This window comes from Ursus maritimus, unplaced genomic scaffold, assembly GCF_017311325.1.
Source record: "Ursus maritimus isolate PB19 unplaced genomic scaffold, ASM1731132v1 scaffold_1, whole genome shotgun sequence".
NCBI classification, from domain to species: Eukaryota; Metazoa; Chordata; class Mammalia; order Carnivora; family Ursidae; genus Ursus; species Ursus maritimus.
The window spans coordinates 98,544,395-98,570,607 of NW_024423343.1; the positions used below are offsets into that span (position 1 = coordinate 98,544,395).

The 26,213-nt window shown below is 44.2% G+C and overlaps 1 protein-coding gene across 1 annotated transcript in view; it reads left to right on the forward strand.

The window, feature by feature from the left end:
• CFAP221 (cilia and flagella associated protein 221) overlaps nucleotides 1-26,213 on the forward strand; it is a 92,846-nt gene that overhangs the window by 24,355 nt on the left and 42,278 nt on the right. The window contains exons 7-8 of the mRNA XM_008686111.2: nucleotides 8,528-8,631; nucleotides 23,692-23,851. Of these exons, the coding sequence (XP_008684333.2) occupies nucleotides 8,528-8,631; nucleotides 23,692-23,851 (264 nt within the window). The remainder of the gene's footprint in view (nucleotides 1-8,527; nucleotides 8,632-23,691; nucleotides 23,852-26,213) is intronic.

The following is a 26,213-nucleotide window of genomic DNA, read 5'->3' on the forward strand; positions in this document are numbered from 1 at the left end:
GGTGCTCTAGTCTTTGTATACATTCTTGGAATGATTCCTTAAACTCCACAGCGTATACCTTTGTGACTTACATGAAACTACCAAGCTGGCATCATGGACTAAGTAGTAAGAACTTTAAAGTGTTCGACATTTTAAATTCTACAAAAAATATTCAGAGGTCGGGTCCCAATTCTGTTATTTAAGAATACAACACAAAGAGTTTCCGTGTCTACCCGAAGCACATTCCTGGAAGCAGCAGAGACAAACACTGTGGATTGGTTTTGATGCTGGAGAGATACCCCTAAATGAAAGTGTTTTCTGGGCACTTCTCCTGCTTGCTTGGCTTATACAGTGGTCAGATCTCACACCAAGCTCTGTCCAAGTAGCCACATCTGGTCACCACTGCTGCTGTTCTCCATGCCCAGCATCCAGGTCGGTGGTACCTGTGTGCATGCGCGTGCGTGCGTGTGTGTGCACACACATACACACACGCACATACCTGTGTGCTTTTCACATAGTTTCTAGAGGGGTGCCTGGGTGGCTCAGTCAGTTAAGTGTGCAGCTCGGTTTCAGCTCAGGTCCTGATCTCAGGGTCATGAGATCAAGCCCCGTTGTCGGTTCCACGCTCAGCAGGAGTCTGCTTGCATAGTGTCTCTCTGCCCCCGCACTCACACTCTCTCTCTCTCAAATAAATAAATAAATCTTTTTTTAAAAAACAAAACATGGTTTCTAGAATGTGATTATTTAATGCTTGTCAGGATACCTGAAAAGAGTAACTAGCAACCAGTCAACTGAATTGTGACTCTTTTTTCTTAAAGAGTTGCTTTCTCTTCAATACGTCCAACATTTATCACAAAAATTCCTCATCTACCACCATTTCAAGATCGAAATTTTTGGAATGTAAATTGCTTTGCTTTAAAAATTCATTTCTTACTCCTCTTCCGAGTGAGCTTTTTGTTCTAATAATTGCTGGTGGGTAAGCCGCAAGCCCATAAGCCGGCAGCTGGGTGCCCTGCTGGCCTTGTCAGGCTGAACATCACAGGTGTCTTAGCTCTGAGGAGGTATGTTTTGAATGCAGTCAGCATGTGGTTCCTTGTGCCCTCTATTCTAAAAGAAGAAAAGGCCTCGAAGTAGTTTTTAGCATATCCTCTTATCTTCTCTGAATAAATGCTGTATTTTTCTCAATAAAAGAAGAAGTCAACTGCAGGAGGCTTTTCATCTCCCTTCACATCACACTTCAGTTGCTTCCTTTCTCTTGAATGTGACTTTCGTCCTGATGCCAGATGTCCCTGTTCTCTGGTCTTGGCCACAGGCCCTGCTCTGACTCAAAGGAGCCACCCCCCAATTTCACTCCTTACCCCATCTTACCGCACATTATCTGCAACTCGAGTGAGTTGTAAGGTGCTGTTTTCTCTAATGTGTATCATTTATATGAATACTTTCATTTTTAAGTGAAGTTAATGTTTAATTTTTCAAAGCTATTTTATATTGTATGAAAAAAACATAGGAGGTCCTTTGGAGTAGTCAAATTCAGAGACAAAAAATAGAAGGAGTGGGGGTTGCCAGGGGCGGAGGGAATGGGGAAGGGGAGTTCATGTTTACTGGGGACAGAGTTTCAGTTTTCCGAGATGAAAAGAGCTCTGGAGAAGGATGGTGGTGATAGTTGTACAGCAATATGAATGTGCTTGATGCCACTGAACTGTAGGCTGAAAAATAGTTAAAATGCTAAATTTTATGTCTGTGTTACCATATTTTGTTACAGTGGTTTAAAAAAAAAACATGAATAGGGCACGTATTATCTCTGCAGATGGTAGATAACATGTCATGGTCACTTCTAACTTTTTCCGAATTCAGTTCCATTCCAGCCCCTAGGGAAATGCCTTAGCTTCTTTTACCAGAATGCAGAGGTGACCTCATTTAATTCTGGTTGTTCCCTAGGGTTCCACCTTTTCCTAAACTACAGAGGGTGAGTGAAGGCAGGGAGTGGGGGGTTTTACCAACAGGGAGTACTAAGCAATTATGTTGAGGAAAGCGTTGAACCAAAGGCAAGAAAGGAGCTCAAAGGCCAGCCCAGCAAGAGAAGGGCATCGAACCTCCCTGAATCTTTGCTTTCTTCTTGCTGTGTGCCTGCAATACTGGTCTAAGCTTAGGCTAAAATGAGGGTGGTGTTTAATTCTCTAGGTGTAAAAAATAATTAAATGCCTGCTACTTGAACATTTCTTTGTGTAAACCTGTGTTTGTCTTTATTTGACTATATCATTAAGGATCATGGGTCCACTCTGCTTCTCGTTTGAGGTTCCAATCCCGGTGAGATTAATTGTGTCTTTGAAAATAAGATAGGCAGCACATGAAAGTTCATAAGAACATAAATTATCTTAGATAAAAGGGCATACTTTGAAATTTGAAACATAATTTACCCTCAACTCTTTATATCTTTTCAAATCATTGCCTATTTGAGGGGTTGGGGGTCTGGCTTATCAGGCGACTAATCATTTTGTCTGATTTCTTTCTGGTTTTGGGGTCACATGCTGAATGCAACAATTTACATCTAAAGCTTACAGGAAAATAACTACCCAGCCCCCAGATTTCTTCCCCTGTCTCTATGTGCATAGCAGTGCTTGAGAGGAAGTTAGTAACATTTGAGAAAAGATCTTGGGATTTTTCTAGGATTTTCCCACTAATGGGATAATTAAAGGAAACGCCTTCTGAAAAACTCAACAAATAAGGCACAAAAGGCTCGGTTTCAAAGAGAATGCAATGGATGTCATTAGCTATTCCTTGATATTAGAGACCAAAGAGAGGTAATAAAGTATAGCAGTAACCAGCTCAGGATCTGGGATCCTGCCTTTAATTTCCTTTCATCTCTTATGAACTGCGTGTCCTTGGACTACCCTGTAGGTCAGCTCATTTATCCATAAAATGGGCATAATAATAGTACATATCAAGTTGTCAGGGGGGCTAACCAAAATACAAGCCTAGTGACTGGTACATATGAAGGGCTAGTACCAAAAAAAAAAAAAAAAAAAAAAAAAGACTTTAAAATTGCCCAGTTAGAATTGCAACCAGAAATGGGGGATAAGGTCATCATTCACTAAAGAAGAAGCAAGAAAGAGAGAATGCTGTTTGGGGCCATTTCTATTGCTTTGTAACATATCACCCTAGAAGCGGTGCTTTCAAAGAACAGCAATCCCTCGTTTTGTTCATGGGGGGACCACGTGGGCAGACCCAGTGGAGAAGGTCCTCAGTCCCTGTGGAGTCAGTGGGGGCTGCTCAGCGGGGGGCTGAAAGATCCACTTTTCAAGATGCGGCACTCACACGGGCTGTTCTCTGGGTCCTCAGCCGGGCCGAGGGCTGGGAGCCTTGGTTCGCTCCCCAGGCTGCTAGGGTTTTCTTACAACATGGTGAGTAGGTTGCCGAGTGAGTATGTCAAGAGCAGCACGAGGTGCCCGTTTCTTAGGCTTGGGCTCAGGAAAGGTGTACAGCATCCTTTCCATGGCATTCTGGCAATTAAATCGTCCTAGAGCCCAGATTTCAGGGAAGAAGACCTGGACTCCCCCTGTCAATGAAAGGAGCGTGGAAAGAGGTCACAGAGTTGTTTTAAAGTTGCTCCTGCGTGTGACCCCAAAGCGTGCCCAGGTGCGATTTTTTCGCAAGCCTTCTGTACATTTGCAAGGGAAAGACTGTGGCATGCTGCCCACATCTTTCGATCTATCCAATGATCCTTCATCAATGAGCAGTTGACAAAGGAAAAGTCCTACAGAATTGACATGTGACGGTCAGTGTTATAGTTTAAATTATCCATACATGTCTGGGGGGAGGCCTCCCTTTATTTCGAGGGTGTGTCCCTCAGATTTTATACAGGCCTCAGAGCTAATGGTTCATTTATTGTGCCATCTGAGTCCAGCATCTTGCCATAAGTTAACAATTGCCATGCTGTTGTCAGTTAACCTTCATTCTCCCAGAAGGAGTCGAATCCTATGTATGGCAATGTGCTTATTCCGCTCTCTGCAAACTGAGATTTTGGAATTAGGGAGGAAATTTGATTTTAAGTTATCTACAAATTCACAACATCATTCCTTCTCTCAGAAAAGCTTTGGTTACTTCCTCGACAAATATAATGTTAAATTTTAGGGTAAATGATAAAAACATCAGACTAAGGTAAAAACAAATTTTATATAATTAACTGAATATCAATGGGATGTTTGGCCCTCTACTAGCATTTATTTAGAGAAGGGAGAAGGAAGAAATTTGAATTTATATTATTTTATAATATCTAATTTCCATAAGGCAAATTTGTACTCTCTTCTTCTAATAGGCATACAACTTGTACGTAATCATGATATAAGTCTAGTATTTAAAAGGTTTGGAGCACCTGGTTGGCTCAGTGGGTTAAGCATCTGCCTTTGGCTCAGGTCATAATCCCAGGGTCGTGGGATCAAGCCCCACATCGGGATCTCCGCTCAGCGGAGAACCCGCTTCTCCCTCTCCCTCTGCCTGCCGTTCCCCCTGCTAGTGCGCACGTGCACTCTCTCTCTGTCAAATAAATAAATAAAATCTTTTAAAAATATATTTAAAAGGTTTGGGTTGGGAGGCACTTGGCTGGCTAATTCAGTGGAATGTGTGACTCTTGACCTCAGAGTTGCGCGTTCAAGCCCCACATTGGGTGTAGAGATTACCTAAAAAAATTCTTAAGAGAGTTCTGGGTGTTGCGTAAGACTGATGAGTCATAGACCTGTACTCTTGAAATAAATAACACAATATATGTTAATTTTTTAAAATCATAAGAAAAAAATAAATGTGATATAACAAGCACTGGTGTTATATAAGACTGATGAATCACTGAACTCTACCTCTGAAACTGATAATACACTATATGTTAATCAATTGAATTTAAATTAAAAAACTAAATAAAGAAATAAAAAGGCTTGGGTTAGATTTTATTCAAAATAGGGAATAATTCTTTTAAAGTACTTGGTGTATTTTTATACATCATTTTAAAGTACTTTATATTTATACATAGCCTTAGCATAACTGATAAAATGTTTAAATAATAAAGTAACGGGGATAAAAGTTGTGGTTAACTTCTGAAGTACTAGCTTCTATCTGCTTTGATACTTTAACTGGCTGCTTCCTCTAAGTTAGAAGAACTCAGAGTCCTGTTGATGCCTCAGGAATCATGTAGGTCACTTTTAATGGTATTTAACGTGGGTGTTTAGTTTAGAATCTCTAAGTCCCCTTAGAATCTAATGGGATTCTGGTTTTTTCAAATATGAAAAATTTCTAAATAACCTTTATATTTGTCAAAATTCCTTGTGACCCGAATTCATCTAGATTGGGCTGAATTCGTGATTATGGTGGTCATCCTTGTGGATTGGACACCCATAATGTGAGCTGCAGTGATGGAAGCAAATCTGTGTTACCTGCACTGCTGTGTCTCCTTCTGAATCAGGTTACTTGGAATTTTGTGCCCTTAAGGAATTGTTTGTTTTTCCAGACTGGTTCATGCATCAGGAACTTGGCTTCACGTAATCATCGCTAAGCAAATAATACCCTGACACCTTTTCTATGGGAATTATCAGAGCGCTAAAATTCGTTTAAATTTGGGCATATATAAAAAGGCCCAGGAGTCTTTTTTGCTTTCAGTTCAGGAAAATGCAAACACGCAGCTCTTAGCAGAACATTCTTGGGCAGCGGCTTTGCCTCGCTGGGCAGCCCTGAGCAGATCCCTGGGATTGCCAACCCAAGCACCATCCAGCTCATGTCATGGTGGGAGTCACTGGCCTGATCCTCAGAGACCAGGTCTGAGCAGTTTAGACTTGACATTGACCATCACCCAAGGCTACTCACTTCTTGAGAGGCGTATGTAACTTGTACTCTTAGTTTTATCTCCCCAGTGCTGCGGCGTGACTGATGTCCAGTGGGGCCCGAGTGTCCATTAGGGTAAATTGCCTTGAAAATATAATGACCTTTATGTGCCCTGTGTTTCAGAATTAGGAAGCATCTCAGAAAGTTACAATGGACTGGGTACTTCCAGAGAGCCTGACTGAGGACAGGGTTTATGAGCTTGGTAAAAAAAAAACCTATGAAGGGCTCAAATCTGTGTTGGCTGAAGAGATTTCTCTGTATAATGATCCTTATCTTGAATTTATATCACCAAATATAACTGACAAAATTAATATCTAGAATTTACAAATTAATAAGAGAACAGAACAACTTTGTAGAAAAAGAGGCAAAGGTTCTGTCTGGGCGATTCATAGAAGACAGAACCCAAATGGATACATATGAATACAAGAAGCTCAACCTCAAAGCAATGAATATGAAAATAAAATGAGATACCGTTTCACCCCCATCAGGTCGGAAAAAGTTAAAATGCCTGAAAATCCTGGAACTCTCGGAGGCTGCTAATGGAAATATACACTGGTAAAAAGGTGTTGGAGAACATTCTGGCTAGATCTAGTGAAGTTGAAATTTGACTTTAGTACTACCCAGCAATCCATTCCTTGGGTATTCCTAGAGTAGCTCCGCTTACAGAGGTATCAGGAGTCACACCCAAGGATTGTCACTGCCACGTTGCAATAATGAAAAAATGCAAACAACCTAAATGCCCTTCATTAAGGGAGTAGGTAAGTGAGGATGACGTAGTCATGGAACGGAGTACTCATCACTAGTGAGATGAACGAACAGTACTTCATGTATCATGCATAAAAATCGTATAGCATGGACAAATCTCAGAAAGATAGCATTGAGCAACATTATTAGCAAGTTTTAGAGCAATATTGTTGAAAAATAGTACAATATTATAGATTTTGTGAATACCTCTGTATGTAGGTATTATAAAAATGCATGGGAATGATGGACAGTGGAGGCGGGGGTAGGGATCAGCCCTGGGGAGGGACAAAGTGGAGGAAGAGGAGAGGTGTACAGGGAGTTTCAAGTGTTCTGCAATGTTTTATTTCTTAAGAAATAAAACACCGGCTTACCCAAAGCAGAAGATTTGAGAGATTGGTAGTGGATAAAAGGATCTCTATTATATTATTCTCTATAACTTTCTTAACATTTAGAATATTCCAGAAATTTTAAAAAGGTAATGAATTTAAAGGCAAATAAAAATGCTCTTGGCAGAATTTTTAAAAACCACATTTGGACTATACTGTATCCCCAGAATTACTATGGAAAAAGAGTTATTTTACTTTGCTCCAACAAATATTTGTTGAGTGTTTGGCCTGTGCAGGACTCTGGAATTTTGTTGAGGTTATGCTGGAGATGCTGGTCTACGTGCTAGTAGACTCAGCTCTGCTTTCATAGGACTTAGTGTCTCCCAGGTAGACAGGCACTGGGCAGGTAAGGAAGCGGGTCCTGATGGGAAAAGTCCCCAAGCTGACGAGGTCAGGATGGGCACCACACAGAAGGCAGCATGCTAGTTGGCCTGGCAGCTCTGCTCAACCCGATTACAGTCACATTCTCCTACACAGACTGGGAAATGGGAGGGAAGTGCAGTTGGCAGGAAGGCTCTCACTGAAAGGTTAAGAGGTAGAGACCAATCCCTGGGCAGGAGGGCAAGATGGGCCATGAGGGCTCAGGAATTATGAGGTAGAGAAGGGAGGAGGCAGAAGGAAATGCAGGGATGGAGGGCAGGGCTGAGTCTCATAGGGGAGGAGCTCAATGTCCAGCTGCTGAAAGGGGCCCAGATAACCTCCCACCCCAGCGCTGCGTCTGTGGGGATGCCAAGTGACAGCTAGAGAACTCAGCCTCTCCATGACTTGCTCATCCCGCAAACTCTGGCCCACGTGGGCTTGGCCGGATAGAAGGAGAGGACGTGAGGAGAAGCTCAGGGCTCTGTGAGCGACCCCACAGCTGTAGCAACACCCGCAGTACCGTAAGGGACAACCTCAAGCACACTCAGAAGTCAGACTTGTCTGGTGGGGGAGCATTTCTGAATTCACAGATGCTCCCTGGGTCTTCTACTGTTGTTGGCCTTCTTACCAAATAAGGAGTCTCTGGCACGTTTCAGTCAAACACAACCGGAGGTGTGGTTTCTTCAACACCGTCTAGGTCCAAGCTCCATAAAGGCCAGGGGCTTCCCAGGCTTCTCTGTGTAAAGCCTGCTCATTCAGTGTTCCCTAGCTCCCTGGGGCCCGTTGTGTGGCAGAGAAGCCCTTTCCCTGTGACCGTGAGGGTTCACGGAATAAACTTGACAGTACTTGAGAAGCAGTGTGGACAGAGGTATTTGGAGTGCGGAAACTGGGCCCCGTGGACCTGCCTTGAATCCCACTTCTGCCACTAACTGGCTGTGTCACCTTGGGTGGGACACTTACCCTCTCTGGTGCTTTGTGTGTCTTGTCTGCAAGTGGGGATGATCACAGTACCACCTCATGGGATTAGAAGAGATCATATCCGGAACATGTATGTGACAGGTGGCACCCAGGAGTTACTCCAGCTCCGTCGACTATCGTCACTGTTGCAGTTGTTTATTATGTGACTTGAGTCTCTATTCCTTGATATCAAAAGAAGTAGTTATCAAGAATAAAATTTTTTCCTTTTTTTTCAGCAAAAAACACGTTATCCCTTTGCAGTGCAGCTGTCCTGTAGACTTTGAGTTTCATATCACTTTGATTCAGTCTCATGAAGCCTTTACTGTTGACCCAGTATCAGGTAAGAAGAGTCAGATTTCAAGTTTCCAATTTCCTTTAGGGTTCTCAGATCAAAGACAATTTGGAGAGCAGGTCTCAAGATACAAAAGAGAATAAACTACATTCGAATATGGTATTTTCACATATGTAACAATAACAAATGTGATGTGTCTGACATATTGTAAATTGGGATCGGACACTTGGGAATGAGGACACTTTGGGATCATTTGTATCATGCAGATAGTTTATAACAGTGTCCAGGTAAATGTCTTCCAAAATCAAAACTTGAAATCGGAAGTTAATCCATTCCTCTTCTAGTTTTGGCTTTTGGTGTATCCTTTTCACTCAGTTTCCAATGAAATGGGAATATTATCTCTTACCAAGCTTTTGGGATATTTTTGGAGGCTGTCATGAATTTATTGCATGCGTTTTATGGACGGTCTGCCTTTGCCTGCCCCAAAGGGCATAGATTCTAATGCTGCTCAGAAGGTTTGAAAGTGAAATTTCCATCTGAAGTGATTTCTGCTTCCCAGTTTCTGTCTCTTGATATTTGGGTTTGGGCTTTAAATATCCGTCCACAGTCTTCTGCTGTGAACACGAAAAGAGTTTTGTTTTTGAATGTCTGGGTAGGTATCCATTAATCTCCTGATTGCGAGTGCATATATGAGTGTTCAAATTTTGAATGACTTCTAAATTGTGAGATGTATATAGATTATGTCCTAGAGAACCAGGAGACATTCTGAGATTTTTGAAATACAATGTAGCTTACTATTTATATTGCAAAACCAAAACAAAACAAAACAGTACTTGATTCTCTTTCTAGAGAGAAGCTTTATTACTTTTAGGCTTTAAAGAGAAGAGAGAATAAGTGGTTACCAAAATTATACTATACAAGATTATATTTCTGCTTTTAATTATAGTCGATGTTCTCACTGTAAGCCTTTTGGTAGAATACTAATAGTAGCACTTACTTAGTGATTATTATGGGCCAGGCACTATTCCAGGTGATAGATATAGATATATTTTATATATGTATAAGTACATATATATTTAATCTATACCACAACCATGTAAGATTGGTGTAATTATTATTATTTCCATTTTATGAACATAGAAATGAAGCACCAAGGGGTTAAATAACTTGTCCAGGGACACTCAGGAGTAAGTGGCAGAGGTGGGACTTGAAACCAGTCATCCTGGTTCCAAAGTCTGTGCACTGCCTCATAAAATACAAATTGAATTTTCACCTTAAGTCTGAAGAGGTTATAAGAATTTGACCTTCGAGGTAAGTTGGTAAAGTGAGCTAGCTCCTGTCATCTTAGTCTAGACTCTACTTGAAAGATGATGGCAAGACAGAGGAGGGACTCCTGTCCTGCCCTGGGCCATCAGACCACACTGGACCTCTGGGACTCTCCCTGAAAGCCAGGTGCTAAGACAGATCCAGATAAACCCCAGTGAAAGAGCGTCAGGTCAGTGTGGGAACGGGGAGAAGAGAAAGACACTGGAGGCAGGCCAGCTGTGTCAGTAACAAAAACCACTATGGTGTAGGGACGTCTGGGTGGCTCAGTCGGTTAAGCTTAGGTCATGATCCTGGAGTCCCAGGATCAAGCCCCACATCCGGCTCCCTGCTCAGCAGGGAATCTGCTTCTCCTTCTGCTCCTCACCCTGCTCATGCTTTCTCTCTCTTACTCTCTCGTTCTCAAATAAATGAATAAAATCTTCTAAAAATTTATTTAAAAAAAAAAGAATCACGATGGTATAAAAAGGAACGACCTTGGGCCCGGCAGCTCCTGGTGCATTGTCAGAGATGCCCAAATATGAAATCGGTCTCTTACCAAATACCTAGTTTATCATCACTGAGGACTGGTAGGAATATTGCTGAAGGGAGTTAGCAGATGGGGCTTAGAGTAGGGCAGGACCAAGGGACCCATCCCTCGTGATTTGCTCTGGGAAGGGTCTGGTTTTCCGCACTGGTAATGAGCAGCTCCCCGTGATCTTGATGTGGACATTCCTCAGAGTGGTGTTTGGCAATCACTGGACTAGTTTCATCTCTATGATCCTGCCCCACTTGATGGTCTAGAATTCCATGAAGCTCTGTAGACAGAAGGGAACCACCAAGATTTCTGAGCAATTGTGATAGGAGCTCTTTTTTTAGAAAGGTCAGTACAGCTCCCGTGTGCAGGGGTGACTGAGGTGGGTAGAGGCAGGAGACCAGGAAATCATTGTGTTGGGAATGAAATCATGTAGGCCTTGAGAGCCCGAACTAAGCTGGTGTCAGTAGCAAGGCAAAGGCAGGGGAAATTGGGAAGACAGCAAGAGGCTCTTATGGCCAAGCCGAACTTCTGCAAAGAACTATGTCCTGAGATATGGAATATTAATCTACCAAAAGGGTTTTTTTTTTAAGGATTTTATTTATTTATTTGACAGAGAGACACAGCCAGTGAGAGAAGGAATACAAGCAGGGGGAGTGGGGGAGGAAGAAGCAGGCTCCCAGCGGAGGAGCCCGATGCGGGGCTCAATCCCAGAACGCTAGGATCATACCCTGAGCCAAAGGCAGACGCTTAACGATTGAGCCACCCAGGTGCCCCTACCAAAAGGGTTTTGAAACACAGCCTATTCAAAACCCGAGGACTACATACGTAAGCAAATACAGTGTTGAGCATAGATGGATATCACTATAGGCGAAACACTTAAAAATTATGCAGGCGTGTCTCCGTACCCTCAGATTGTAAATTGCACAGCCACATAATTCAGACAAATGGGTGATCTGTGAACACTTTGTCTGATCCATCTGATGAGCTTTCTGGTTGTTCCAGCGCTTTGTTTGTTGCTTGTCTTTTTTTAAATTTCTCCTTTAAGTGAAATTAAGTTGAATATACCCGCTTGCAAGCTAGGGACAGAAATTTCCACGTCACGTAGGTACTGATGAAATGTACAGCCGTGGGACGGAGAGGAGATGGCCCAGAGAGGGGGTGTGTCTAGACAAGAGAGGTGGACGGGTGCTCACAGGACACCGAGGGGAAAGTGGGCCCAGGACAGAGATCCGGGCGGAAAATCAAGAGAGTTTGATGCAAGCGAAGTCATAAGGGAGGGAGGGAGTGAATGAATGAACGAACGAATGAGAACAAGCCAGGTCTCTTGAACTTTAGGTACCCCACCTTATGTTTTGAAATGTTCTGCCACGTGTGGATGGCATTTGCTTTACAAACTGGTCTCCTCCTAGGCTGGACCCCTCGGCCTCCTCAGGAGCTGTTTTATGAGACTTAGTGCAGTCCTAGTCCACTGGTCTCTCAGGCATTTTCTTGCTTTGGCCTCCCTTTGCCCTTGTTTTGCATGCATCTGTTATACATCTTTGAGGCTATGGAATTTACGATGACTTCTACTCACCTGCACTAAAGAGCTCTGGTTGCGTGGAGAGTGAATGCGCTTCGGGTGACACGTAGCCCAGGCAGGCCGTGGGCTCTTCTGACTTGCCGGGCATCTGACTTGACTCATACGTCTTCTACAGTTGGATAGTTGCGGATTGCTTTTTGGCCAGTAAGTCCCTACTGCCCCCATTTTACAAATTGGGCCCCGATAGGCTAAGAACCATGGGCAAGTTTTACATGAGAATGTATAATGGTAGACACTCTTTTGGGCAAATCTTAGTAACTGATTATCTAAAGGCTGTGGAGACATCCGTGGTCCACGGGATTATAAAACAACGTCTTCTCCAGGAGCTAGAAGCATCATTTATCCATGCCTTCCAGGCATTTTGTGCTCAGGCTTGCCAAATGAAAAAATTTGAATAAAGCTAATTCGACTTACAAGATATGGCTCTGACATAAGGCCCCCAACTTTAACGCAACTGGCCATTTGCCCACTGGGCATCCTTAGGATGCATGTGTGCCCTAGAGCTGTCAGAAACTGGGTCAGTGGATGGTGCCAAGATCTTCCCGAAATTGGGGAAAAGAAGTAAAGGATTTTGTGAACTTCTGCCTATTGCTGACAAGAAATCATATACAATTAAAACATCAAGAACACTCTGTTGATAATTTTGGAAGAGCCAGCAATACATGACTTTGGCCAAGTTCTTATTAGTGTTGGAGAACAGCCAAATGCCACAAAAATTGTAGAACTTATTTACTTTTGACCACTTTGAGATCCTGGACATTCACTTGGTGTCACATACACCAGGAAGAAAGCATGCAATTCATAGCAATAGCAAATTGTAGCATAAAATAGCGAATTGTAGCATAAAATGGCTAGTTAAGAGTTCCTGAGGACTATTGCCTAAAGTTCTTAGAGAAAGTCTTTAATACTTTTGTTCTCTTTTTCCCCCAATTATGAGGAATATATCAGCCATTATAAATGATGTTTTGCATTTTCTTATGAAATGCAAATTTATGACGATTTTATATTGATTTGGGAGTAATCCCAGAACCTCTGCCCTTGCTTTGGACCCAGACTACTTTTTGGTTATAAGCATTACCTGTGGGCCCAGGTCCACCAACCCTTCAGGCAGCACATCCTGGCAAAGAACAGTTTCCGTTCCCTGGGATGAGCATAGGACATCATAAACACAGCACCCTACCTGTCCTAGTCCAAGGCACCTCTGTGCACCTCCTACTCTGGGGGGCCATAGGCACTTGATCCCTAGTCCAATCACGTGATCTCAGTTGGATTCACTCATACTCCTGCAACACCTGCCAAAGTCATGCCCATACCCCAGCATTTACCTGTTTAGGTTTCTAAAGGAAGTGAGTGTTAACATATTTTTTTTCCTCTTTCTTCTTCAAAGCCCCCCACCCCCCGACTGGGGTATCTTATCATATAATAAGCCTCACCAACAGGGTCAGATGCCTTTGGAAATCCATGAGCAGACCCATTCCTTCCAGACAAGAATATGAATAGGGAAGGTTGCCCCTGCTTCTCCTCCCCACCTCACTATACACCTGTGGATGGATGAGACAGAAGACCCCCAGTCCCCAGCACAAACTGTGCAGGGGTCAGGTCAGGATTGTCAAGAGGATGGTACGAGCTTTGGATCTTCGGCACACAAAAGAGGCCCCCATAAAATGTTTCAGGTTGGTGGCTAGGACCATCATGGATAGCCTCATCCCAGAGAATAATGCTGATTATATGGCTATATGGAGAAATGGAGACATACAGATATGTCTTTCGGCGAGTGATAGAAGTGAGTGAGATATACGAGCGAAGTGCTTCTGATCACCTTCCAGTTCAGCAAATTTGAGAAAAGCCAGAGGCCATGTGTCAGGTTGGAATAGAATGCTTTTGAGAAGTAAAATCGAGATCGGATGTTTTTATGACTTTCTAAAGCACCAAACTTAATAGTGAGGAAGTGAGAACAATGAGGGACAGTTAATACATCAAATGCACATGAGTTCCTTATGACCCTTATTTAATTGATAGTAGCATGCTGAAGAAAGCAGGAAAAGCTAGACAGGCAGGTGGCAATTCTTCATGCACAGACCCTGAAGCAGCTCTATCACATTGGTAGCAATGCTACATTTTGTCTGATGTTCGGGATCTCCTTGATGGATGGCAGTGGTCATTCCCATTCCCTATAGTCATTCCCATTTACTAATTGTTAACCACATGACAGGCGCTGCGCTAAGCCCATTGCATGCACTGCCCCATTGCATCCCACAACCCTATGAGGAGAGAACGAGTAGCCTCACCTTTTTACAGCCAACACCAACCACCAAGACTCAGGAAGGCCAGACAACATGCCCAAGGCAACAGGGTCTGTCTGACTCCAGACTTGAACTCTCACCGCCTCCCCTAAGCTGGAAGAGTAACGATATGAGGACACCTTGCAATAGAGGAGAGGAAGACAAATAGAATTGTATCACAGACTAAGACTTTACGAAAATTTTATTTTGTGAGAGAAAAGCTAGGGAGATTAATAATAGCTCTCAACCAGGCCTTGTGTATTCTTCTTGCCTTCGGGATCCCTAGGTATCTCTTGTTCAAGATGACCATTTGGTGGCTTGTCAATCTGGGCTGGTTTGAGCTCAGTTGACCAACAGCATTCAGTGAACTTTGCCCAGAGACCGATTCCTATACCTTGACCAAGCTCTGTATCTCTCCTGCCCACCCAGAAGTGCCAGTCCTAGAGAGGCCCATGGAGAGGCCAGGGATGGTTTGACCCAACCCTTTCTCCTGCTGGAAAATCCTGTCTTGCCAGCTTTGTTTGCAGGAGATCAGGCCTTTCTGTGGATCCCACAGGGCTGGTCCGGGGACAGCAACAACAGAGTTAAAAAAAGAAAAGCTCTGGGTGTAAGTAAGTGTGGGAGCTAGGGGGTTGAGCAAACATAAATATTTCTTTAAGAAGTGACTTTATGAAAATGAAGTATGTTATAAAAATATGTTTCATTGCTTGATATTGATTGAAAAAAAAAACAGGTGAAGCCAAAGGAACTGATGAACTACATTGATATAAGTGATATTCTTAAAATTTACCGCTATATTAAGAAAAGAGAGTATAAAAACTAAGAGGTCAGAGCCACTGTCTTGCACACTTCAACTTCTTCTAGAACCTTGGTGGTGCAGATAGCGGGAGGTAGTGTCCATGCTCTGTCTTTCCCTCCCTCCTTAATAGCTTCGCCTTCTGTGATATTATCTTACCTTATCTGGGTTTATAGCATTTGCATTCTGTCTTGTGACCAGAAATGCCACAGTTACTTAGTTTCTATGTCAGTGGAACCTGAGTGTCACCTCTATTCTTTGCTCCACATTTTCTCCATTCTAAGTTCTTTACCTCCGTCCGTTCTTTCCCTGGCTTGTCTGGGATGTGAAAGCCAGCACCTTGTTGACCAGACGTTCCTGGAGGCTACATACCGAGGATACCTGCATGTTTGACCCTGTCTCTGCTGCCTGTCATCTTGAAGGACAACTTGACTGGGTCTAAAAGTCTTGGTTTACAACTCTGTTCACCTCAGAACTTTGTAGACATTGCTCGACTGCCCCTTGCTTTGAATTTGCTAGGAATTCAGAGTCTGGTTGGAATCTTTACCTGCCCAAGGTGAATTCTGGATGCCCTTAGAATTCTTTTGTTTTTGTTTCGGTCCTGAGGCTAAGTAATGTACCAGGATAGGTATTGGCATTGCTCTGTATCATTGTTTTGTTCGAACGTGGCATGTCCTTTTGATCTGGAGAAAAAGGACTTTTGTTATTTTAGGAAAATTTTCAACTATTAAAACTGAGTATTTTAATCTTCTGTTTGCTTTGTTCTCTTGCTCAGGAACATAAATTATTTGTATGTGTTGGCTATCCTTTGCCCTTGGCATCTGTTATGTTCCTTAAAATAATTTCATTTGGTGAATGTGGATTCCTCATTCCTGCCTGCCATGGCTCTACCTGTGTGTACACGCACGTGCGTGTGTGCATGCATGCGTGTGTGTGCATGCGTGTGTGTGTGTATGTGTTTTGTCGTTCCTTCTAATACAGTGTCTACCTCAATGACCCCTCCTTTTTCTTTTTCTGTGTGTCTCCCGAGCACCACCAGCTCTCTCTTCATCTCCTTCTAGTGTGTTCTATTGCTTCCTTGAATCTGGTGACTCTCACTGTGGCAAGGTCAGGCTGTCTGTCTTTTCTTTAAGACTTAATACATATCACCTGGTTACCCCATCCCCATGCCCCCTCCCCTCTGTAACCCCCAGTTTGTTTCCTGAAGTCCATAGTCTCTCAGGGTTTGTCTCCCTCTCTGATTTCTTCCCATTCAGTTTCCCCTCCCTTCCCTGATGGTCCTCTGCGCTATTCCTATGTTCCACATATGAGTGAAACCATATGATAATTGTCTTTCTCTGCTTGACTCATTTAACTTAGCATAATCCCCTCCAGTTCCATCCATACTGATGCAAATGTTGGGTAATCATCCTTTCTGATGGTTGAATAATATTCCACTGTATATATGGACAACATCTTCTTTACCCATTCATCTATTGATGGACATCTTGGCCCCTTCCACAGTTTGGCAGTTGTGGACATGGCTGCTATGAACATTGGGGTGCATGTGGCCCTTCTTTTCACTACGTCTGTATCTTTGGGGTAAATACCTAGTAGTGCAATTGCTGGGTCATAGGGCAGCTCTATTTTTAACGTCTTGAGGAAGCTCCATCCTGTTTTCCAGAGTGGCTGCACCAGCTTGCATTCCCACCAACAGTGTAGGAGTATCCCCTGAGGTCATCACTCTTGTGATGTGTGTTCTTCACCTGCTTTTGCTTATGTTCCTTTTCCTCCTTCCAAGTGTATTAATCTTTGAATTTGCGGTTTTCGTGCATAATACCTGTGTTGGTTCTACTCAGCATTTTACTCAGCTTTGAGTAGGGCCTGCTGCCAGCAGATGAATACAGTGTGAAAGTCACGATGATGGTGAAAATAATTATAATAGTAGCTGAGGCTTATGTGGCACTTACCCTGTGCCATACACCAACACCGCTCGTTTCATACTCCCAAGGACACTCATGAGGAGATGCTATTAGTATGTCCACTTTGCCGGTGAGGAACCCGAGGCATGGAGTGTTTAGGTAGGTTGTCCAAGGGCAGATCTGGGATCAGAAGCCAGGGTCTGGCCACAGTCCATGGGCTCCTGCATCCTGGGAGAATATCGCCCATCGCTGCCCCGGGCTCACAAAGGCCAGGTGAGTCATCTGTGCTGTGTGCTGCTACTGCACGGTCACCTGCCCCCTCTGTCTCCATCAAGTCACCTCCAGCTTCCAGGTCCTGGGTCTAAGACAATAGAAAAGTCAGGGCAATGTAATTACTACTTCAGCTGCCTCCCTTCTATTCTAGGATGCTGAGGTTGGGTCTCTTTGATCCTCATCCCCACCTCTCCAGAGGCCGGCCGCATTCCCCATTTTGTCCCTTTAATCAAAGAGTAGATAGATGTATTTTTTTAGGACCGTTTCCCTTACCCTTGGGGAAATCTATTGCCTTCCCGGCTTTCCACTCAGTCCCACGCCTTACTCTACACTATTTGGGAAACATGCTGATTTTTCGGGCTTCAGAAGTATAGTCATTTCCCTTGTTTAACAGAAGATTTTCCTTGTCTTCTGTTCTACACATTTTTTTTTCTTGTTTTGGTGAGTTTGACAGGAGGGTAGTCAAGTTAGAATAGCTTCACTTGACCATCTTTTACCAGAAATGCTTCCGGGCTTGTTTGTCCCGCTGCTGCGTTGAATCCTGCCCTGTGGCCCCACGTCTACATTCATTCTAGAACTAAGCACTCAGCCTCTGCCACGTGTTAGGTGTTGTGATAGGCGCTGGGCTGCCCCAGGGAGCAAGACAGACCTGCTCTCTGCTCTGATGTCCCAGTCTGTGGGAGAGAGGCAGGCACACAGAGAGGACATTGCCCGGGGCAGACATGCCTGCTCTCATCTGGTGGTCAGGAGCTAGGGAAGACAGTTTCAAGCGGAGGAAGCCCCCAAAGCTGTCAGGTTGGAACAGGCTGGGCAGGGTCACGTTTGAGGGAAGTCCCAAAGCCCAGAGTGTCTGGACGGTATGCCAAGGGGAAGAGGGTGTGCCCAAAGGGAGACCAAGTTGGAGAGGCCTCGGGGACCTGAGGAGGGTAGGAGTTAGGGTTTGGTTCTGAGCTGGGAGGGTGTTCAGTAGAGGGTTCTCAGCAGAGGGTGGTGGCTCAGCCTCATTACGCTCCTGAGGGGAGAGTGGGTTGGAGAGCACAAACGGGGAGCAGCCTGTCCCCTTAGGAAGGAAGCTCAGGTTGGCCTGGATGGGTGCTGGCCATGGAAATGGCAAATGGCATGGACAGGCTCTGCTGAAGGGTTGGTGAGGCTGGGGGCATGGTCAGGGAGTGGCTCCTGGTGTCCCTATGGGCGCTGGGAGAATGCAGGTGCTGTGGGGATGCTTCATGCGGCTCTTGGATTCAGCAATAAGCATTCCCGTGCAGTCTCTCTGGCCTCCCTGAGCTGTCTTTATGTGCTGGACAGCGCCCAGGAGAGGGGCACGGAATACACGTGTGCGGCACTCACCGCTCCCAGCCAGTGGGCCACAGGCTTGACGGAGAATGAGTTGCTGGCCTGGCTTGGCTCTCCCCAGCATCCTTCTACTCAGACTGCTGCTCAGCTTCCCATTAGCATAGGTAGGGCCCCCAGGCTGTTCTGCTCCTGCTCCCAGTGTCTGCATTTTGGGTATTTGGTGGACCAGGAGGAAAAGGAAGATCCCCAAAGACTCCATTTTACTGATGATTTCTGGCTTCAGTCAGCAAGGCTTGCTGGAGGGAGAAGGGAATTAAAGATTATAATAAAATAAGCGCTGGGAGGAGCACCTGGGTGGCTCAGTCAGTTAAGCATCTGGCTCTTGGTTTCAGCTCAGGTCACCATCTCAAGGTCCTAAGATCCAACCCCCTGTTGGCTCTGCACTCAGCAGGGAGTCTGCTGGAGATTCTCCGCCCCTCCCCCCACTCTTGTGCATGTGCAAGTTTGCTCTCTCTCTCTCTCTCTCTCTCTCTCTCTCAAATAAATACATTCATTAATAAACTAAGTGCTGGGGTAATTAGCAGTCAGCATCTGTTGTGGCTGAGCAAGTTTCCCCAGGGAAACTTAGAAATGAACTGGTAACCAAATGTCTCAGTGCTCATAGTTCACCCCTTTACAGAAAGTCCAAGGTCTAAATTTTTTTTTTTGAGAGAGAGAGAGGGAGCGAGAGAAAGCACGCATGTGTGCACTCATAAGCCGGGTGGGGGGTGGGGTGTTTGGGGGAGGGGATTAGGGGTGTTGGGGGATGGAAGGAGAGGCTTAAATGATTGAGCCACCCAGGCCCCCCATGGCCTGAATTTTAAAGTAGACCTTCCCAGAGACAGCGTAGTCCTTGTCTGGTAGAATTACCCACATTTGGGAAACGCATCCCAGTGGCTTGGCATTGTGATACAATTGCGTCTTCCTTCTTTAGAACTCAAAGGGTCAGGTACAGTTAACCCTTGATGACACAGGTTTGAACTGTGCGGGTCCACTTCTACGCAGGCTTTTTTTCAATAGGTGCCGCACAACTGTAAATGTATTTTCTCTTCCTTATGATTTTCTTTATATTTTCTTTTTTCTGACTTGCTTTATGGTAAGAATATAGCCTATAATACATAGAATGTACATACAAATATTTAATTGTTGTTCATACAACTTTGGATCAACAGTAGGCTATCAGTTGTTAAGTTTTTGGGGAGACAGAAGTTATATATAGGTGTTCAACTTCACAGGGGGTCAGTGCCCCTAACCCTCATGTTGTTTCATAGTCAACTGTATAAGTTTTCCCAAGAAATATTTCGTCTTCCTGACATTTTATTTTATTTTTCAAGATTTATTTATTTTAGAAAGAGAGTGGGGGGGCAGAGGAAGAGGGAGAGGATCTCTAGCAGACTCCCCACTGAGGCAGAGGCCGATGTGGGGTTTGAAGAGGGGCCCAATCCCAGGATCCTGAGATCACAACCTGAGCCAAAATCAAGAGCCAGCTGCTTAAGCGACTGAGCCACCCAGGTCCCCCCTGAAATTTTATCTTTTTTAAACTTTTTTTTCTTTGATAGGCTCCACACCCAATGTGGAGCTCCAGTTCACAACCCTGAGATCAAGAGTCACACTCTCCACCAACTGAGCCAGCCAGGAACCCCCTCTTCCTGACAGCTTAATGATACTTTAATACACTGAATTATTACTCATTTGATTTGACACAAACACTGGGAAGGACACACACACTCTGTAATAAGTAAGCATTCTCCTGGACCTTGTATGCTCTTTTCTCCTTTAAGCCTTGTCCCATTTTACAGATGAGAAAACGGAGCCTCCGGCAAAGTAACAAACCAAGTCACAGAGCTCTTACAGGGCCCAGTGAATCAGGGTCTGTGTTGTCCACACACCCTGGGCAGTGGTGGTGGCCCTCGAGTGTCCCAGTGAGTGGTGTGTGACTCATGGTGGTGAGTCGGATGGGAGGACCACTCTTGAAGCACCCCCCTTCTGTAATCCAGTGAATCCAAAACACTGAGTTCATCAACAGCTTGTTCATGGACAATTGTTAAACTACGCAGCTATTAAATTCCCCCTCCCCGCAAAGCTTAGAGAGATTAAGAAGTTTACCCAACATCTCACAGCTCGTAAAACCCTAAATCCTGGAAGATTAAGACCAATAGTTACTAACACTTCAAGCATGTGGCTTATATGGCTCTGCGATAATTTAGGGAGGATGATCCATGCTTTCTGAGGATTTCGAAGAAAAAGTTATTTTAAAAGTATTAACAGTATTGTAATGATGCCGTAAGGACATGCAAGAAGAAATGTTTAAAAAATGATCCCCCTCCTGAGCCTAAGGGCCCTAACAAATAACGTACTTTTATTTTTCCATCTCCTTTTGGTGACTGGCCATAGTTATGCACACTTTATATAATTATCATCAAGGCAAAGATCCAGTGGTATTTTCCAGTCACTTCATTAATCATTATAGCGTTTTTCAGTGTTGCTACATTTTCTTCATTATACCCATTTTATTGACAGACTAGGATTTTCTTAGCCTTTAGTTCATTTCTCAGTTTTTCTCTCCTCTCTCCCTCTGCCTCACCAGCCTCCCTGCCCCTGTAATTTTACAGGCTCCCTGCTGATGTTAACGGTGGTGATGCGAAATTGGCCCCAGACAAAATTGGACTAAAGCCATAAAATCGTGGTTTGGGATTTTTTCAAAACAAAGTCGTAATTTGGGGGTGGGGGAGCCTTTCTCGATTTTCAAACATGAGACTTGCTCTCCCTTCTCCCACCATGAGCTTTTGCCAAGCAGTAAGCTGCCTCTGCGAGGCACACCTCTAAGAGCTGTTAGCGTCGGACGATCAGCTGCCGCCGAGTTCCCGAGTTCCCGAGTTCCCGTAACAGAGCCATGCTAACTGCTGTCCCGGCTAATGGAAAAAAGCAGTGTTCCCTGGTTGCCCGGGCTACGCCTCCAGCGTGCTTTAGGTATTAGGTGCAGGCTGGGAGCACTCAAAAATAAATCACCCAGGTCAGGACAAACATTAATCCTCGCTCCGGAACTTGTTATTTTTTTAAGTTAATGAGGCTGGCACAGAAGCAATAGAATGTTCATAGTCTAAAGCCCCCAGTGAGCTGTAGGTCAGATGGTATATTTTCTGACCTCGTGGGTGGTTGAGGTACCAAACTGCATGCAGCCATTCTTGGAGTTTCTGTTCCGCTGATCCTGGGTTGGCCAATAGAACCGAGCTTTTCTGTTGATTCGCTCTCCCCTGCAGTGAGCTCTTGGGTCACTAGTGGCGTCATTTAAAGATTTGGACTAATGCGGATGCCTGGGTGGCTCAATAGCTTAAGCGTCTGCCTTCGGCTCAGGTCCTGATCCCAGGGTCCTGGTATCGAGCCCCACATCTGGCTCCCTGCTCATCGGGGAGTCTGCTTCTCCCTCTCCCTCTGCTGCTCTTCCTGCTCTCCGGATTGCTGTCACTCTCTCAAATAAACAAATAAAATCTTTTTTAAAAAAAGATTTGGACTTCTGCTCTCAGGAAGTTGACAAATACCTATTTCTGAAGACTGCACTAGGGAGCCGGGAAGGTAAATGAGCTTTGGGGCCCCGTGTTAGCATCAGGGGCTTGCAGCCGAATAGGAGAGCTCTAAAGTTGGGAAGCCATCAGTTCAGGGGGCACATGGGTGCTGCGGGGCTGACCAAAGTGTAGGGGAATGAAGGCTGCTAGGGCTGGAGAGTCAGAAGGAGTTTTATTCACTCATTCGACAAGTATTTATTGAGCTGGGAACATCGTGATGGACTTTTCGTAAAACTGCCTTTGAGTCTAGGGAAGGGCAGATGGCAAGACGGTGATTTCAGAAAGTAGGATTAAAAAACTAAAAGGAGATCTGGAGAAAGGCTTTCCAGGCCGAGGGAATAGCAAGTGCCAAGGCCCTGAGGCAGCAGGAGCCCAATGTGGGAGGGTTAGCGCGAGGGCCCCTCTCCACCTTCAGGTCTCAGCTGCAACATCTCCTCACCCAAGAAGCCTTCTGTTCATCCTCTCTCAAATAGCACATCACATTTCACTTGCCTCCCCCATACACTGCTTTATTTTTCTTGTTGGTATTCATGAAATGATTTTATATTTTATATTCATTTTTTGTTTGCTTGCTGTCCCCAGCTAGAAAGTAAATTCTGTGAGATCTGCGACTTCGTTCTGTTGGTTCCTCTTCCTCAGGTGCCTAAAATGTTGCCTGGCACAGAGAAAGTGCTTAGTGAATACTGGGATGGCCGAATGAAGGTTCATGTGGTTGGGCATAGAGAACAAGGGAGACAGTGGTACAAGACTCAGAGGAAGGCGTAGATGGGAAGGAGGGCATGCCAAGCATTTATGAGGGAATTGTGTAAGGCCTCTGCAGGGACCGTGCAAAGACAAGATGCACAGGGGCATAAGAAATCATCTAGAGGGCAAACCCCAGAGCCTTCAGTGGAAATCAGAGAGAACATTAGCCTTTCTTGTACCTATACATTGATCTTTCCTCTTTTCCTCCCTCTCCGCCTCCTTTCCATTCTTCCTTTTATTTTTCTTTCCACGTTTGTTGAGCACTTACTATGTTCCAAGCCCCGTTGGCCCCAGAGATACAAAAGAGGAACAAGGCATGGTGGGATATTTGACTTCAGAGAGAGCAGTGGTCCATCTCACTGCTCCCAAAGATTTGGAAGGAGAGATTCAAATAACACCAAAATGTAGNGAAACTGAATTATTTGGACAGAAACTCATATGTGTGTTGTGTGTTCCTAGCTTTTCTTGTTGCTTACAGCATTAACACTGACATCCGGTAATTGGCTCAAAGATTATAGTTCTAGGAGTTCGTGTCTGATTCACTAATGCTGATGGATGTGTATCTATTTATATAACTGAGAGTCAAATGATTATTATAAAGGATTAACATAGCAGTTGGCAAATAAGATTAATGTAAACATGCCGAAGTTGATTCACATGAATATAATGAAAAGACTATATAAAGATAATAGGAATACTCGGGCTTACCAGGGGAAGAATGTGTGTGTGTGCGTGTCAGCCTCTTTGGTGGGGCTTTGCAGGAGAAAGAATCGTGTTGTCTCATTTCCTTCCCCTCAGGCATAATCCCAGCTAATGGGAAGATGAACGTGACCGTCCAGTTCACGCCATTCCAGTATGGGATTGCGCAGATAAAACTGCAGCTGTGGGTCTCACAGTTCAACTTTCAGCCGTATGAATGTGTCTTCACCGGAACGTGCTCTCCCAGCGTGGCGTTACCGTATGGCTGCTTTGGAATGTCTTCGTTTCTTCCTAAAACTTTCTAAAAAAGATCCCAGTCTCCATGTCTTCCATTCTGTCTTTCTTTCTTGTAACAGCATGGCATCAAAACTGTACTTAAAATGATGAACTTCCAGAAAATACTCTTTAAAATCTAACAATAGTGCATAGAATAACTCTAGGCTAGTTGCAGTGTGTTTTTCCTGCCAAGAGGGGAAGAGATGACCAAGAATAGGTAGATGGAGGGATACTTGCCTTCACTGATTACTGCTGCTGTGCTGGTTGAGTTTTGACCATATGTATGTATTATATATACGTATATTACATACATGTATATATATGACCATATGTATTACACTCTTTCAAATTTATTTTTTTAAAGATTTATTTATTTGAGAGAGAGAGAGAGAGAGCACATGCACAAGTGGGAGGGGCAGAAGGAGAGAGAATCTTTTTTTTTTTTTTAAAGATTTTATTTATTTATTTGACAGAGATAGAGACAGCCAGCGAGAGAGGGAACACAAGCAGGGGGAGTGGGAGAGGAAGAAGCAGGCCTCATAGCAGAAGAGCCTGATGTGGGGCTCCATCCCGCAACGCCAGGATCACGCCCTGAGCCGAAGGCAGACGCTTAACTGCTGTGCCACCCAGGCGCCCCAGGGAGAGAGAATCTTAAGCAGACTCCACACTGAGCACAGAGCCAGACGCAGGGCTCCTTCCCACGATCCCGAGATCAGACCTGAGCCAAAATCAAGAGTCAAATGCTTAACCGACTGTGCCACCCAGGCGCCCCCACTCTTTCAAATGTAAATCATAAGACAAGAACAGCATAACCATTTTCAGAATTTCGATATAACATTATAATTATAATTAACTGAGTGCCTGCTGTATGCCGTGTCCATTGCAAAGCCCCATGGGACACAGTCCACACTCACAGCAGAGGAGCGCAAATAAGTCATGGATCACGAGTGACTTCAAAGTAAGGCAAAAGTGAGAACGTGCCACATGGGAGGTTTTGTTGGCTTTTGTTTTGTAAGAATCCTCAGCATTCAAGTCTGAGTAAAGGTGTGAAATGGGATTAAGTTTTACTTCATAATAAATTTTTTCCAAACTTCTATTTCTCTTTGAATGTGAGCTTGTATTTTTATATTTTATATCCCAACACACCTGGTTAAATGGTAAGTTTGTCCCAATATGCATGAGTCCTATAAAAGCTAAAGGAAAACTTATCACAGTATCAATCCTAATCTTGGAAAATCCTCACAGATTTTTGAAAATGATAAAGAAATAACCGGCTCTTCCTTCTCTCCCCTCACACATAGATACACATTACATATTAACCTCATTAGGTGTATTAAAAGTAGAGTAACATCTTTATATCAAAATATGAACTAACTCCCTGACTTGTTATATATTTGTATCATGATCTCTTCCTAAAAATTCAAAGCAGCCCAAATCAACTATGGGCTGTTAGTGTGGTCTGCTGAACCCCAATCCCCCAGGTAACCAGAGGAGAAATAAAATCATTCTGGCAACAAACTAATAGCATTGGCTATAGATAAAAGACAGTAGTAATTTCCTGGTGTTCTCTGGCCAAGAAAATGCAGTTTGCCATGTCACATCATGTGCTGCGAGGTTCAAAGGACTTTCTTAAAGACATCACTTAAGTGGGATTTTGGCTTCCCACGGACAAGAGCGTTGTATGGGAGAAGCACCACGAAAAGGCAGACATCCGCTCTTTCTAAACTATTATGTTTTGGTGGCCCAGCCGGAGTTTAATGTCTTATTTAGTGCACTCTTGATGTTTTCAAGGCCTCCGTCTCAAGACCTGCATGTCTCCCCAGACTGCAGATAGTACTAGAACATATGAGTTCCACTGTGAAGGGAAAAAATGATCCTGGCCACGGCATTCTCTGAAAGTGCCCCAGGTAGCTTTTCAACGTTGTTATTTCAGAACATGGTGTGTGAGGGACTTACTCAAGTTCCACGAGTAACTCCTTATTAAAATGTATCACTTTCTTAGACCCCTTCATTTCCATTGTCAGCAATTAGATCCCTTAAGGGGCCTGTTTTTTCTTTTTAACACCTCCAAAGATTTTTTGTTGTTCCCCAATATTTATAGCAGAGGTGATGTCAAAGCTCGGATGAGACGTGGGTGCGGGGCCACCGCTGGCTCCCTAACCCAGTGCCTCCGCCCCACACACCGCAGCCTGTCGGTGAGTGCGTATCTCCCCAAAGGACACGTTCTCTCAAGCCTCTGACCTTTCAGGAGACCCTTCTGTAGGCGATGTTAAGTTTGAGATTGCTGGCACGTCCCCTGTGTTGTGCAGTGGGGTCCGTTCAGTAGGTGTTCGGGAAAGGGTTTG